Source organism: Mytilus trossulus, chromosome 7 (assembly GCF_036588685.1).
Source record: "Mytilus trossulus isolate FHL-02 chromosome 7, PNRI_Mtr1.1.1.hap1, whole genome shotgun sequence".
Taxonomy (NCBI): Eukaryota; Metazoa; Mollusca; class Bivalvia; order Mytilida; family Mytilidae; genus Mytilus; species Mytilus trossulus.
The window spans coordinates 44684664-44701776 of NC_086379.1; the positions used below are offsets into that span (position 1 = coordinate 44684664).

General features: G+C 31.8%; 1 protein-coding gene across 6 annotated transcripts in view; it reads left to right on the forward strand.

Moving 5' to 3' along the window:
• The window catches only part of LOC134725148 (calmodulin-A-like), a 42655-nt gene that overhangs the window by 19626 nt on the left and 5916 nt on the right, over positions 1 to 17113 (forward strand). Inside the window, exons 1-5 of one of the 6 annotated variants that reach the window (XM_063588719.1) lie at positions 2178 to 2388; positions 5226 to 5268; positions 12504 to 12647; positions 15142 to 15186; positions 16359 to 16601. In XM_063588719.1, coding sequence (XP_063444789.1) covers positions 2329 to 2388; positions 5226 to 5268; positions 12504 to 12647; positions 15142 to 15186; positions 16359 to 16601 — 535 coding nt within the window. In that variant the 5' untranslated portion in view covers positions 2178 to 2328. Of the gene's footprint in view, positions 1 to 2177; positions 2389 to 5225; positions 5269 to 12503; positions 12648 to 15141; positions 15187 to 16358; positions 16602 to 17113 lie in introns of those variants that run through there. The other 5 variants (XM_063588720.1, XM_063588722.1, XM_063588721.1 and 2 more) reach the window with 5 other exon arrangements.

The window sequence follows — 17113 nt, forward strand, 5'->3', positions numbered from 1 at the left end:
TACAAAACCGATTGAAAATTTAAGTTTATTTATTGATTACTCCGAGCAGAATATATAAATACTTCGGATTAACTACAAGTAAAATATTTGATTCTTTTTTTAAATCTTCATAGTACCGCTGGCTCGGGTTTGATGTTTTATGGGTAATCTTATTGTTCGTACACCAAAATAAAAAATAACGTTGCGCCACTGGATGGATTTCTACACCAATCACAACGTTTTTAAGTACGCTTTTAAAAATATTACCAGAATGCATTAGATTCTGAAACGGCGAATTGATGTGGCCTTCCAACTGTTATTTTTAAAGTGTCATTGGTGAGTCTTATATGGAAATATTGTGTCACGTCTGGTAAATCACTTGTAGAGCCATGTATCTTGATAGGATTTAACTTACAATGAAATTTTAATATACATAGACATTTTCGTAACCATGCTTTGTCATCTCCATTTGTCCCAAGAATTCAGATACCATGGTGGACGTCAATCTTAAACGATTAGCGGAAGAATGGTCGGAATTTTATTTTTTTCTATCCTACTTCTATCTTCTATAGGCTTTGATGGAATTGCAATTCGTTTATCACATATGTCAGCAACGTTCTGAAAATCAAATTTAGATAAATTATTGAGATTAATTCATCATAAATTGAAAAAAACTGGTTTTCATGTACTTAAAAATGTATTAATGTTGCATTTTTTGTCCATCATTGAGTTCATGTCAATAAACGTTTGAGGAATATTCATGAACTTTAAAAATTTAATTTTTCTGTCAAAAACTTTTTAAATTAAAAAAAAACAACCCGGAAGTTTTAATTCATAAATGTTTGTTTTAATTTTTGCAAAGACAGCAACAACAAAAAATGAACCATAATTGCTTTTGTGAACATATGATAAATTAAGAGATTAAGGTTTGTGTAATTGTTTCATGTTTCTGTCAAGGAAGATCAACTAAAACAACTAAAGTTAAGGTTACAGTCGAATGAATTTAGGGAAAAAGAATAAAAAATATGCTTAATTGCACTGAACGTATCATTTCAGAAAATCCTATTAAGATTTATGATTGAGTTCATGTACAAAAAAAACCCATGAACTTTCAAAACAATTAAATAAATCAAGGTTGATTAAAAAAATAATTTTGAAATTGATAGACGGTAGATCGGGGTATTTATTCATAACATGGTTTACTAAATTTGTTTGAAAAGGGAGCAAACAAATTATCTTTAATTTCATTTTTGAATAGTTGATAATTTATAGAACAATTAAGGTGAGGGCACAAGTTGTATTACTTAAGCATACTTAAGTGAATGATGCAAGTTCATCAACCTTTTTGTAAAGGGGTAAGTGAAAAATGTAATCGATATTTGACATTGTAAAGAAATGAACCAGAAACAGCAATGGGATTATAGAATATCGGTAATTCGTATATTTTCCCTTGAATCTTTCTGCCTAATATTTTCGAATATCAACGTACTGGCTGTATCACTGAAAATATTAGGCAATACATTTTGTGACGTCATACTTACCGATAAACATAATAAAAGATATTTTCGATTTTGATACTGACTATATCATGGGAAATATCTTAACTCGCCCTAACGGACTCTTCGTGTAATATATTTTTCAAGGGATGATATATCGACTCCCGAGGAAGCATACGCGTGTCTTCTGTTTAGTTGTTGTATACATGTTTTCCTTTAAATGCAAATGATATGTGAAAATTGTATTTGTTTTGTGCATTTTTGTAAATTTTCATCAATGTTGTGAAGACCAATACTAGATCATCCAGTTTAAGAAACGATAATTTGCAGCCATCAGAAATGATCTCTGACCTATTACAAAATAAGAAAACAAACAAATTAGATAATATCGTTTTAAACTAAAACTCCCGCCTTTCTAGTAGTTAGATTGCGACCTTTCCACACTTAAAGGAGTTCACATTGACTATAACTATTATTGTACTTATCTTTATTTCTCTTTTATTGTGTTGTTTTGTTCGTGTATCATCGACGCACTGACCCACACCTTCTTTAATTTATACTTTAAGTAGTCTCACGTGGACTTGCATTTTTTGTAATTAGTAAGTACTTTGATGGGTATGTAAGGTTGATGCTCATGTTTTGTAGTGAGTGCCAATATCCGTGTTAAATGTAATATTTATTGATAAGAATCACACCTTAATCATGTCTAGTGCAATTTACTTCCTAGTACATCTTTTGGCTCCTAAAAACAGACTACTATGAATCATTATCTTCTACGACAGATAAACATTCCTCTTTATCAAGATTGTCATAAACACTAGTATTAGTATAGAACTTCATTTACGATACAGCCATGAAGAAAGCTAAACAGAAAAATAAAGCTCATATGGACGATATAGTCTACCTTAAAATTGTAAGTTAACTTGTTATATTAGAACGGATAAGCATGCTGTTATATATTGCAGTTTTTAACTTTTAAGTTATAGCTTTAACATAGAGGATCATGGACATTTCAGTATTATATAGTACCGTAGACATCTTATCAACGTTCTTTTGTACGAGTACTTTAAGACGAAAGATATGAAGTGCTACATTATTTTTTATGCATCTTAATTCTTTATACTAAGTAATATATTTGATGAGGAATAAATGACACAAAAAAAATCATAGATATTTTACTATTGTGCTTAATCCTTTTGTCTCTGTATTTTTTTGTAAAAAAATAAAACTTTAGTACTCTTAAACATGTACAGAAATATGTTGAAAGTTATCTCACTTATTATTATTTTTTGGTGCCGTTCGTGTTGCTCAATATTTACTTTTCTATGTTGTATATTTGTACTATTATTTGTCTGCTGGTCTTTTTCTATTTTAGCAAGGCAAGGTCAGTTTGTTTTAACTTTGAGTTTGGCACTTTTAACTCTCATTAATAGTATAGTCAAGCACTTTCATTGACAAATTATCGGCAGATTAATAATAACGATAGTTAAACTTATAAAACCCGGCGTATTAGGGAACAGCCATTTCATTCTTGATTCAGGATATTTTTAAGTCCTCGGCTTCAATAGAATATTTTTTTCATCAAATACGGGGTCCGGTTTTTGTTATGGAAAACAATCATATCCCCCCTTTTGAAATAAAATGGTTGTGTTTGGTAAATGGTGGAGACACCCGCGTTATACGCAATTAGATAGTTATCGTATGTTGATATTTCACCATGACTGTGAATGATTCGTAAGACATTTTGTAGTATTTTAATGTGATTGACAAAAATTCCAAATTATAGTTATCAATCATTGTATAATACGATTTAAGAGAAGTAGAATAACAGAAATACCGAACTCGAAAGGAAATTTAAAATGAATGTCCTTTATAAGATAGTAAAATCAAAAGCACAAATATCTAACGAATGGAAAACAACTGTCATATCCTTATGTCATTTCCCTTTGTAGAAAATTGTCGATTAAAGCTAGTTTTATAGCTAGCTAAACCTCTTACTTGTAATGCAAACACCGACTCGGAGAATCCTATATTCTAGTATATATCGAAAACAGAGTGTGTTTGTCCTTTCCGCGGAGCCAAAGTTGGTCTTAGTTCATGCGAACTCCTCCTGCACTGTGTCAAGTGCAGTAGACCACTTGACAAACAAGGCTTTATAAAAAAAAAAGGCGAGTCATGCCTTTCCTCGTTGGCAACACATTGAGTTGTTATACAGTTCATGATATATGGTTTCACTCAGACAAAATGTCTTGCTGATCTCCTAATGAGTATGATGTACAAGATCGTGATGCTTCCATGTGATCACATCGATTTTGAATTATTATGTTATTAACATTTAGAAAAATGTTGTTTGATGTTTTCGTAATCATGTTGCAGATTGAATTTTCAAAGCGATATGACAATACCGAAATCAGATGTCATTATAATTCATTAAATATTGGTTTCAAATTTACTTGTACATAATATAACGACATTTAATATTAAACGAAAGCACAAAGAGTTTTGTTAATGCCGTTTGAAATCCTATTTCTGTGGAATGTATTCATCACGACCTAATGGAATTCGAAAGCATTCTTCGTGTTCACAATTGAAGCTATCGTTCTATTTCAAAAATGAAACCGGCATGAGTTTGAGTCCTTTGTATTTTACGTAGATAGTTTATCGGTAATGTTAACGTACGTCTGTCATACCATTATCAAGGATTTGCACTTTTTGTGGATTCTTATAAAATATTTTCTCGATCTATTTCTGAAACCAATTCTTACATACTTTTGATTTTTTAACCCTGTATGCTAACATTGCCTAAATGAAATTTTAAAATTGTTTGTATATACATTGAACGACACATATATGTGATGTATTAGATTTTCTGACGTCAAACACTCAAATCAATGAATGTGTTAGTAGATAGATGTTTTTGTGTTCTTTTAAATTGTTCCTTTTTAAATTGTAACACGATGATGACTGCTGTACCAATATTTTGACTATTTTATTCATTATGTCTGTTAAGTTCACGCATCATTGTAAATATGAAGGAGTTTGATCAGACTGTGATCAAAGTGAGAGGGTTAGCGCTATAAAACCCGGTTGAATCCACCGTTTTCTACATTTGAAAATCCCTGTACCAAATCAGGAATATGACAGTTCTTGTCCATTCGTTTTTTATGTGTTTTGTTATTTGATTGTGCCATGTGATTATGGATTTTCTACTTTCCGATTAGATTTTCCTCTAAGTTCATTATTTTTGTGATATACTTTTTATAAGAAACCAGAGAATTTATCTAAAGGAGTACTATTGTCCTGAAAGTTCCTATTAAATCAAGCAGTATTGTATATCACCAGTTCTTAAGTGATAAGAAAATTAGACGGAAAAATTGCAAGTTATTCTATACTTTTTTATATTCTTCTGATTAAATTATCACTGAAAAAAAATGTTGAGATAGAGAACATGTTTCTGAAAATCTGTGACCTCTCTATATGTTTAAAAAATTGGACCAGATATTTCCTGGATATGATTATTCCTTGAAAATTTCGTATGTCAAAATTGTCCACGAAAATCATATGTTATGGCTGTTATGCATTGCAAACAGAGTTGAAAGTTACCAAAAGGACATCCAAACTCAACTTCTACGTCGACAAAAATCCATCATCGCCATGGCTGAAAAAGGAAAAACACTACGAATCGACCACACTAAGATATTGTACATATTCTTACACTAACCTTGTTAATTTTCATATATCTTGTTTCAGAACGCAGACCAGGTGATAGCATTAACAGAAGAACAAGTAGCAGGTTAGCTTTATTATATAAATACGAGTAGTTCATTTCTTTACCAAATAATACCATCCACAGAAACAAAGCTCTAAGTATGTTAGTGTTTGTTTTAAGTGCGCGTCAGTATTCCTGTTGTTCCATTATTTTCCTCTTACAGGTGTTAGACCACCAATTACTCCCTCCAATTTAGAACGTATGTAAAAGTAGCTCTACTCTGACACAAAATTGTGCTTTTGATGTCCTTGTTTACTTAAACTAACCAACAAATTTGCAGAAATGAAACTTTTGGTGAAAGATAAATATATTTAGACCATTTTGAGCAAAAAATTTACTTGTCTATGAGTTTGCATTTCAAATTGAGGATTAATGCGCACCATTGTACAATAATTTGAGATTTCCAGAAAAGCAATGGTTATTTTTGGAGTACCTTTCTTTGAAGGTCAGTTTTTTTATGAAAAGACTTTAAAGGTTTGTTGAAATTTGGCAAGTTACATGTATAATTCAGGATATACCTGGTTTTTATGAAGTCAGTTAAACTTAAGATAAAATATTCAGAAAGCTGTGAAAATTGCAAAATTACGTTGAACAGATAGGGAGATTTAATTTGTGGTCTGACACCTTTTAGTTGACGTGTTTCACTCGGTTTTAGTTTTCACTCAATCGATTTATGACTTTTGAACACCGGTTTACTACTGTTGCCTTGATCTATCATTAGTAAGTTTTAGTTATTGGCATGTAAAAAGTAAAATCATAAAAATACTGAACTCAGAGGAAAATCAATTTGGAAAGTCCATAATCACATGGCAAAATCAAATAACAAAACGCATTAAAAACGAATGGAGAAGAACTGTCATATTCCTGACTTGGAACAGGCATTTTCAAATGTAGAAAATGGTGGATTAGACACATAACTTCATAACAAACATTGTTATCATCGCCATATGTATTTTCTGATGTTGAGGACTATACTGTTTGCTCCTATCCCCCGATTATTATTTAAATCTTCAAACAATGATTTGTGTTGCTAGAAGACAGTTGATATTGTAAATGATGACATATGCCAAACTGTTTAAATGAAGATATCTTACAGGATTTAAACCAGTATTTTCACTCAATTTAATATGTGCTTTCATCTGATTAGTTGTAAAAAGTGTTCAACAATTAATAGATTTTGTCTTCTCTAGTTTAGTCTGCAAATACATGTTCATAGATATAGGAAGATGTGGTGTGAGTGCCAATGAGACAACTCTCCATCCAAATAACAATTTAAAAATTAAACCATTATAGGTTAAAGTACGGCCTTCAACACGGAGCCTTGGCTCACACCGAACAACAAGCTATAAAGTGCCCCAAAATTACTAGTGTAAAACCATTCAAACGGGAAAACCAACGGTCTAATCTATATAAACAAAACGAGAAACACGTATATATTACATAAACAAACGACAACTACTGTACATCAGATTCCTGACTTAGGACAGGTGCAAACATTTGCAGCGGGATTAACAGTCTTTTTACTTTATATATGTGTTTGTGACTGTTTATTTAACGCATCATGTAAATGTAACGGAATTTGATGAGACTGTTATTAAAGTGAGAGGGTTAGCGCTATAGAACAAGGTTTAATCCACCATTTTTCTACATTTGAAAATGCCTTTACCAAGTCAGGAATATGACAGTTCTTGTCCATTCGTTTTTGATGCGTTTTGTTTTTTGATTTTGCCATGTGATTATGGACTTTCCAAATTGATTTTCCTCTGAGTTCAGTATTTTTGTGATTTTACTTTGTATTGAATGTTAGGTGTTTGAATTATCAAAATGTTTAATTTTATGAGTGTTATCATTGCTGTATATCTGTCGATATTGTGAATATACAGCCTAGATCTATCCTTTTTAGGGATAACAATTATTTTGACCGGTTTGCATAAAACAGCTACAGCTATCCGAACCTGTTCTCATGCACCGTCTGCTTTATTAATAAGACAATGATAATAATTTGATCATCGGTTTTTATTATGAATTGGTGCCATTTATACCATTTACTACGATCTTTTCGGACGAACTTGTAATCAAAAGCTTTATTTGGGAAAATGTGCTTAACATTTGAGAAATCCATTTGCAAGGGCAATACATTTTTTACTCATTTTTGACATTGAATTGTAATCCCTTTGGCTTCAATATGCTGATGGTTTTGATGTGATGTTCTTTCGTCGTTTTAGAGTCCTTTAATCTTAAACAGACGTCAGAATGTTTGATATTTTTGAAATGAGTCGAAAAAATTATGATCTGCGAGTTAAAAAACCCAGATATATTCACCTTTCGAGGGATTAGATGGAGTAAAGGTCAAAATCACTGTACAAAATCACCCAACATCTATATGCGGAAGACAAGAATTATACACCTTTGTTTTCACTTTATCATTCGATTGGTATCTGAAAGTAAATATAATTAATTTCCGAGGTACCTGATTAATGACGTAGATATAAAAGTAAAAGCAGATAATCAAATAAAAGCAAGTGAAATCTCAGAAAAAAAAATTGTAATTGTAGAAAATGACACGTCTCACGAGACGCGATCGCTTGAACGATATAATTCCCAGAAGTCCGTGTTTCGATCTTGATCTCCATTATGGTTTATCATTACCGAACAATTGCTTTTCTAAATTGTACAGAGCTAGCAGTTTTTAGTTGGAGTATACAAGCAATTGATTTTGGTTTTGATTCATTTACTTTCAATGGTTGTTAAATTGAATGGTTATAGTTATTATTAAGTAAATTTTAGAAGTCCGAAATACCTATCATGTTTTCAAAGTGCTTTTATTTGAATTAAAGCCAGTGGATTTTTTCTATACCGTCATTGAAATATCAATTCAATTCAGTTATTAAAACATAACAAAAACTAAATAATGCAGATACTGTTTATGTATATATAGAGAATACATGTATTCGATAAAATAACAACAACAAAAACGGACCACTTCCCCTAATTTCCTCGGAATATACATTTTATTACATATAAGTTGTTTATTAAAGAATGAATGGAGTCTAAATTTCGATACAACATTTTGTGGAATCCAAAGATATTTTGTGAAAAGAAGATTTTTTCCTTGTTTGGATGTAACAAACAGTCATTGAAAAATACGATCGTTTACTCTGCCAGAATATAGTACCGATAGATTGAAAGAAGGTGAATGTTCATAGCTGGATAGCAGTAATAATGTTCAGTTATGTTTTAATTCACTGAGTGATAACATATATTATACCAATATTTGTACTGATTTAAACAAGCTCTAAATGATCTAAGCTATATTCCATATATATTGATATTGTTTTAAATGTAGGCTTTTTATACAAATGAGTGAGTGCAATTCACTAAAGCAATATGATGTCTCCCAATGGAATTTTGAACATATAGAGAAACCTTTAATTTATATTATCCAGACTTATAGTGTTTACAATTCTTTCAAATGTGAAAATATACTTTTGGTAGTAAATAGTTATCAAAAGTACCAGGATTATAATTTAGTACGCCGGAGCGCGTTTCGTCTACATAAGACTCATCAGTGACGCTCATATCAAAGTAACACATTTGAAATTAACAAGGGAACGATTATTCTAATGATAAGTTCCTTGTTACTGTAACAATCGTTTCTTTAAAGATATCATTCAATTTAAACTGAATTTGCTATAGTTAATTGTCTGACATGCAAAATGTGTTCATGTTTTCATTTGAACAAGAGCATTGATCTCTAATATAGGAGTAATAATTTTTACACTTCAGACTTCTGCCTGCTAAATTAAAAATAATATTGATAATGCAAATGGGGAATGTTTCAAAGACACAACAACTTGACCAAAGTGCAGAAAACTAGCAGAGGCCGCTAATAGGTCTTCAACGAAGCGAGAAAATCTAGGACATGGAGATGGATTTCAGCTGGCCCCTTTACAATAATGTAACTAGTTCGGCAAAATTGACGCCCCACTAAAATCCGACGCATATAAATCAACTAAATTTTTTTTTAAAAGCAAACACACAGGACTAACATCTTAGAATAAACTAACACACAGCAAAAATTAAAATCACAAAAATACTGAACTCAGGAAATTCAAATCGGAAAGTCCACAATCACATGGCTAATTCAAATGACAAAACTTGGTACAGGCATATTTACAATGATGCCGTGCGTGAACTAAACAGACATAATAAATGAATAAAATAGTCTAAATATGGATACAGCAGTCATCATCGTGTTACAATTTTAAAAGAAACAATTTAACAGAACACAAAAGCATCTATCAAATTAAAAACACGCTCATTGCTTTGCGTGTTTGACGTCAGAAAGTTCATACTCTACATATTTTTGTCGTTCAATGTTTATACAAACAATTTTAAAATTTCACATGCGCAATGTTAGCATGCAGGGTTAAACAAACAAAAGTAGTAAGACTTAATTTTAGGAATAGACCGAGATTTATAATTTATAATAATAGTTTAAAAGTTATATAGAATTTATAAGAAACCACAATTTGTTTATTCCACTGAGCGATTGAATAATTTTGACGTTTGTGGTTTAACGCATTTTCTAATTTCTATTCTAACATGACGTCCTTCAAACGCTTTGAGTACACACCCGTGGTAAAATATGAATATATTGCATTGGCTGTTCCGATCGTACTCCCACGTCATATGTTTTTTTTTATGAATGAAGTACCCGACGTCATAGAATGATGACGTTATAATTTAAGCATTTTACGGGAAAATACACGCAGTTCTGATACCGAAAATCACCACAACAAGCAAACGTAAACAAACGATGCTAAAATGGGGTATAATAAGCCTATTTTGTTTTATACATAGAAGCCATATAAGTAAACTATCATTAAAATTCATCCAAATCTATCTAAATAAGTTTTGTGAATAATTTGAGCATGTCACTTATTCTGTTTGCTCCGTTCTTTTACGCCAATCTAAAAGTGCGTTAATTTATGGGAACGGCAAATAATGGCCTCCACCTAGAGGGCTTCGATCCAAAAAAATTGACGTATTTGTCCTATTAGAATCGAAATAATTCATGGGGGCTTGAATATATCTAGATTTTACAACGGGTTGTCCCTTTATGCCGATATTTTACCCCTCGCTATCGCTCAGGGTAAAATATATGTCATAAAGGGCCAACCCGTGGTAAAATAACGATATATTCAAGCCCCCATGATTTATTTCTTAAATAGAAATATAACATAAAGACATAGTCTAGAACAATAACATACTGACAGGATCTTTAAAAGTACAGAGTCACGTTATATGAACGTTAAAATTCTCTTTGATAAAATTCTAGATATATTTTTTAACAATCCTCTTTTCAATGTTGTTCGGGATCAAATTATTATTATTAACATGTTCAACAATAGTGTTATCACAAAACTACTGAACTAAGAGGATAATTCTACATTTGAAAACGCCTGTACCAAGTCAGGAATATGACAGTTCTTTTCCATTCGTTTTTGATGCGTTTTGTTATTTGATTTTGCCATGTGATTATGGACTTTCCGAATTGATTTTCCTCTAAGTTCAGTATTTTTGTGATTTTACTTTTTAGAACGGAAAGTCCCTAATCAAATCGCAAAATCAAAAGCTCAAACAAATCAAACGAATGAATAACAACTGTCATATTCGTGACTTGATTTCTTATGTAGACAATGGTTGATTAAACCTGGTTTTAGAGCTAGCCAATGAAACCTCTCACTTGTATAACAGTCGCATAAAATTCTATTATATTGACAACAATGTGTGAGAATAACAACATTCACAAATTACCTTTCTGAAAGGAAAATTTAAATAAAGCATTCCTATTAGAGTGAGAAATACAAGTATTAAAAACTGAACCCTTTTTTTAACAAAATTTCATATCCCGTTTATGTTTCCCTAACTAAGTTGATTGACAGGAAATGTATTTGCGCTTTTGACGTAGTTAAAACATTTATAATTAGATAAAAAGAATACAAATGAAAAGATGAAGGAAATTCTTGTCAGAAAACATTAATTACATCCGTCCTTATCATTTCTACAGTGCTGGTTATTTTCATACATCAAAGCGAGGCTCTTACAAATAGTTTGTTAACATGGCATTCGCATTTGAAATCACCAATCGTCTTCTGATATTCATTTTAGCTTACCTGAGCTAAAATACCAAGTGATATTATCTCATCACTTGGCGTCCGTCGTCGTCGTTAACTTTTACAAATGTCTTCTCCCTCGAAAATAATCGACACAATTTATCCAAACTCATCCACAAGCATCATTATGGTATATCTAGTTTAAAAAAATGTCCGATGATTACGGTCAACCTATCAAGATGTCCGCCATGACTAGAAATAGAACATACGGGGTAAAATGAAGATTTTAGCTTATATCTCTGAAACCAAAGTATTTAGTGCAAATCTAACTGGAGTTTATCATGGCAAGATCTATATGTCCTAAAAAAAATTCAGACAATTCAAACAATTTTCAGGTGGGTTGTTGCTCCTGAATGGGAGATATAAGGAAATTATGCCGTTTATTATAGATCGAAATAGAGTATAAACATCAATAATGTTCAGCAAAGTAAGATCTACAAATAGGTCAACATGACCAAAGAACAAAATTTTCCTCTGAAACTACATACTTGTAGCCACATTTAACCAAACTTGGCCACAATCATCATTTAGGTATCGAGTTTTTTTTTTAAATGGGTCCTATGAAACAACCTGACAACCAACATGGCCGACGTGGCTAACAGATAATAAAAAATACTGTTTTCGGCTTATATCTCTGACATTAAAGCAAAAATATGATAATTGTATTATTTCATGCATTAATTGTAAATCAAAATTTCAGATGAGCGACAAAGGCTCCTTTTAGCCTCCAGTTTTTAATATCATAACTGTTTTTTAAAAGTTAAGTTAAAATCAATATAGATGAGTAATAGTTGGTTACTTAATGTCCATTGGCAAGTATATCATGCATTTTTCAAAGCGAGAACAAATAAACAAACAATACAAATAACAGGGTCTGTAAGGGAGTCGTCCGGGATAAAGGGTTTGGACTGACACTGAAAAATAATGGTATAAAATAATAACGTTGAAACAACAGATGTTACGAAATAGTCAGAAGATGTCATTGTTCGAGTAGAATCGGCGGATCCGATCTCTTTGTGACAATGTATTTTTTCTTTCTTTGTACTTTATATATTCTTTTTGAAAATTATACTTTTGCAGAATTTAAAGAAGCATTCTCGTTATTTGATAAAGATGGTGATGGAACCATCACAACAAGTGAACTGGGCACAGTCATGCGCTCTTTAGGTCAAAATCCAACGGAAGCGGAACTTCAAGATATGATCAACGAAGTAGATGCTGACGGTAAGCTCTTTCTTTAAAAATAGAAGAAAATACTATGAATGCACGGTCTGTGTTCTTGTTTATGATCAAATGTATTGCTAGTCAGTCTTAGAAACAGCCACCAAACTTCCAAGCAAGAACCGAAGCTCATAATCACAGGACTTCGGAGAGCCGACAACCTTGCTTTGGAAGTTGACAGTGGCGCTGAAAGCATGGCTACGGATGAAAACACCAATAACAGCATAACTTTTATCAACAAATATGTTCCATAGAAAACCAGGGGAATACATAGATGCAATATTTCAAAATGAACGATCGTATTTCTATTTCTATTACCTTTTACAAAATACGTGATACTTCTTCTAAACAGATTATTTGGTATTAAGAGTACAAAAAGTGGTAAAACTTCCCCAAATGGTTTCATAGTAATTGCTTTGCATAGTTTGCATGTTATTGATTGAAAACTCGATATGTTAGCTAAGTATCTATAAATTGAAAACATTCAATTAATTATTTTCGAGCAAATAATTTGTTATACAGATAATTTTGTCAATGATTTCATGCACATTGTTCAAGTACTTATGTTTTAAGATGACTGAAAAGATAATTTCCCGAGAAAAGAATTTACTTTAATGACCCTTTTTCATATTCCGTAAGACAGTCGGTTTTCTAATGGGAATGGACATTTTTTTGTCAGTTTAAGTGATAAAAGATAAGTCGTTTTTCTGAACTGATTTCTTTTCTAGTCTTTTTGTCGGTTTCTAAGGTATTTAAACATTTCAATCCAGCTATATAATTGAACACGTTTAATGTTCATTATTCAGTTATACCTCAACAAAATAGGTACGCATATACCACCTATTTGTCTTTTCTGATAACATAGTAACACCTTATAAAAAATACCCTGTACTTACAATTCTTTGTAGTCTTTTGAAGAAGAAAAAAACCTCAAGACTAAAAAGGTGTACAGCATGACACAATCTTATTTAAAATCGATCTCTCATCGCTCCCGTTTTCTGATATGTCGCTTGACATATCAGAAAACGGGAGCGATGAGAGATTGGTTTTCAATTAGATTGAGCATGACATATTCTAAACTCATTTTTTTTAATACTAAAGGTCGTTTTCTGACCTATAGATATCTGTTGATTTTTTAACGTTTGATTTTCACAAATCTTTCTTCAAAATTAATTTGAAACGTCTTTTGGTTTTGATTAAGAAAAAACATAAGATTATCAGATTTAGTTTTGTCTCTTTTTTATTATGATTGATAATAACTTTTCATGAAAATTCATAAATAAAGGGTGGTTGAAGTGTTTCACATGGATCATAGATCATTTTCGTTATACCGACATTTTTAAAACTGTTCTTGTTTTTCAGAAGCTTTTGTCGACCTTTTATTCCCTGAAAAAAAAAATGATATAAAAACGCCAACAAAGTTCAAGATTGGGATGCATCAACTTATATATACGTTTATGTGTAATGCTTTCTATACGTGACTAAATCATCAGAAAGTAGTAACCCCTCCCCAACAAATTGCAACGTTTATATATTTGATTTTACTTATTTTGTGTCGCTCGTAATTGACCGGGTACCATGATGTTTTACCACAGAGTAGGTAACCTGTCGAAAAAATATAAATTCCGGAGCTAACAGTCGGTAATATCAAATAGACTTTTGACTCTTTCAATTCTTCAATATGTCTCTCTTTTACTAATTGATTTTTGGCAGGCTCCTTCGATATATATAGGTTGATGTATCGCAATCTTGAACTTTGTTGGCGTTTTCATTATATGTTTTTATAAGCTATTTGCATCCCTAAGCTGTTAATTGCATCGTCTCTTTTGTCTTCTAAATCTACTGTATTGTTAACTATAATTAGCTACACGATCCTTTAGTAAACATTTTAGCCCTATTCGCATGGAAGAAAAAAGTCGACAAAAGTTGAAGGAAAGCAAGATCAGTTGCGTTTTATAAATGTCTGTAATTATTTGATGTGAAATTTGTTTGGCTTTGCACCTCAAAAGTATGTACGTCTCATCAAATTCCGAAAATGTTTCCTTTCCAATGTTGCCTATGATCTTATGTGTAAACAGAAACCGACTCTGACTCGTGTGGCAAGAACTATTGTAAATAATGTCAATTCCTTAGTGGAGAAGTTGTCCCTCAATAGTAGTTGACAAAAAAAAAACGGTATGTCAGAGTGAAAAAAAAATAGCATATTTTACTAAGTACTATTTTGAAGGAAAAAAAGTAGTGAAATGTGTAAAGGCAGCGAGAACCCTGTCTAGGACCATGTCTGTCATCAGAAACGCTCAAACCAAAACATTTTAAAGCCGGGGATGCACAAATACATACTTGATGAGTTGTTTCGTAGAAACATTAAGAGCTATATGACTAAACAGTACAGAAATATCAACCTTACCTAAGGGAGTCGCCATTTTATATTTATAAAACAAAAACCAACACAGCGGACCATATGTTCCGCACTAATTTATAACCTCTTTGTTATAAGCTGTAGCATTTTATGGAGCAATGCAGATAAACTGCTGCGGAATTGGTAAGTGAATCGCTGTATGAGAGTGAAATAATAGCTCTAGCAGTTAATTGTCTATAGCAGTTTAGTCTTTCTTATGCATTTGAGGTGGTTGGAATGGAGTGCTGCATGAAAGTTTTCAACAATTAATGGCCGCTGTGTTGCGAAAAGACGTAAATAGTAATGACAGTTCACTGAAATACCGATCAGTAAAAAATACCTACGATAAGCAAATACTGTGTTAATAGTACATAAGCTGCAAAGAGGTTTCTCTCGAAGAAAAACAATCTTAAGATAAAAATCTATACAATTTTCCTTAAGAACTTTTAACAACAATATGTGCCTTATCTTTTTTTTTTCAAGCAAGCTGATTTCATTTTTATTCTCTGTTTACATATATTTTTTAAAGTCATTTGATCATAAATAATACGCAAGAGTAAATACACACAAAACAGTCAAATTTTTATTGCACAATTGAATTCAGAGGAGTTTTGTTATTCTTATAAACACGATGGGTGCCATATGTGAAGCAGGATATGTTTACCCCAACTCGGAACACTTGCTTTATCAATCCTGTTTTGTTGCAGTACGTGGTGATCAGTTTATTGAGTTGTGTTTTGTAGACTGTTTTGTAGTGTTTTATGATCGTATTTCGACTTTTGTCATGCCATTATTAATGTCAGTTTCTTTGTCGACTTATGAGTTTGATTTTCCGTTTTGGTATTTGACACCTCTCATTTTTTTTAACTTCATTGTGGTTTTACATACAAACAAATCATGTAATAAATGTTCTCAATGGTTTGCAGTTAATACATATACATGATAAACAAAACCTGAAGTTGTTTCCTTGAACGTTGTTTAAACTGCCTTAGATATGTCATCTTTCTCCGGGTCGGTCACAGAGATACCTTCAAGTCAAACGTCTGTGTGAATGATCACTGCCATATTGTTTCAAACCTCATATTACTTGATACTTGATTTCGTACTTTTTAGGAGCGTAAATACGAAATTATTTTCTGGGCATTTCATTGAACTGTCTCTTCTACGTTTTCTTTTACTTTGTTTTGTTGTTGCCTTGTTTAGGTTTCGATGTTTTAGTTGTTGTGGTTAAGATGTCTCGTTAACTTGTGTTCATTTAAGAAATATGTACTGAAAAGAGGAGATTAATAGTCTTGCAATCTTTTTCCTAACTTTAGGTAATGGAACAATCGATTTCGAAGAATTTTTGCTTATGATGGCAAGGAAAATGAAAGACACTGATAGTGAAGAAGAACTTCGGGAGGCATTCAGAGTGTTCGATAAGGATGGGAACGGATTTATAAGTGCGGCAGAATTAAGGCATGTAATGACAAATTTAGGTGAAAAATTAACGGACGAAGAAGTAGATGAAATGATTAAAGAAGCAGATTTGGATGGCGATGGATTAGTTAACTATGAAGGTATATTTCAAATTCCTATTGGACACTATGACGGCTGTATATTATCTCCCTTAGCTTTACTTCCTGCTATGAAAATGCATGTCATTTTTAGAAGACATTAATTGCATGAAATCATCGCTTTTTCCCACTAACATTGGAACGCATTCTTTACCCATGCGAGATATTCTTAATTGATATAAAAAAAATCCATGATTGAATAATCGGTATGCATTTATTCCAAACACTTGTCCTTATAATGAATTAAAGATGCTGACTGGCTTCTCGTCATTGACCTTTGAACTTATTTTAAAGGTTACATCACCTCAAACATTTTCCTATTAATATTTCAGTTTAACTTGTTAAAAAATCAAATTCTTGAAAATGGTATCACATGTTGTTTTCAAATTTAAGATTTTCTAATGCATCTATTAATTCATAATGCATTCGCTGTTGAAAACAGGAGTTCTTTTATTGCAATCTCTTGTTTTAATTAAACTAACATGCAACTTTTATTGTCCTCGGTGCAACCAGAA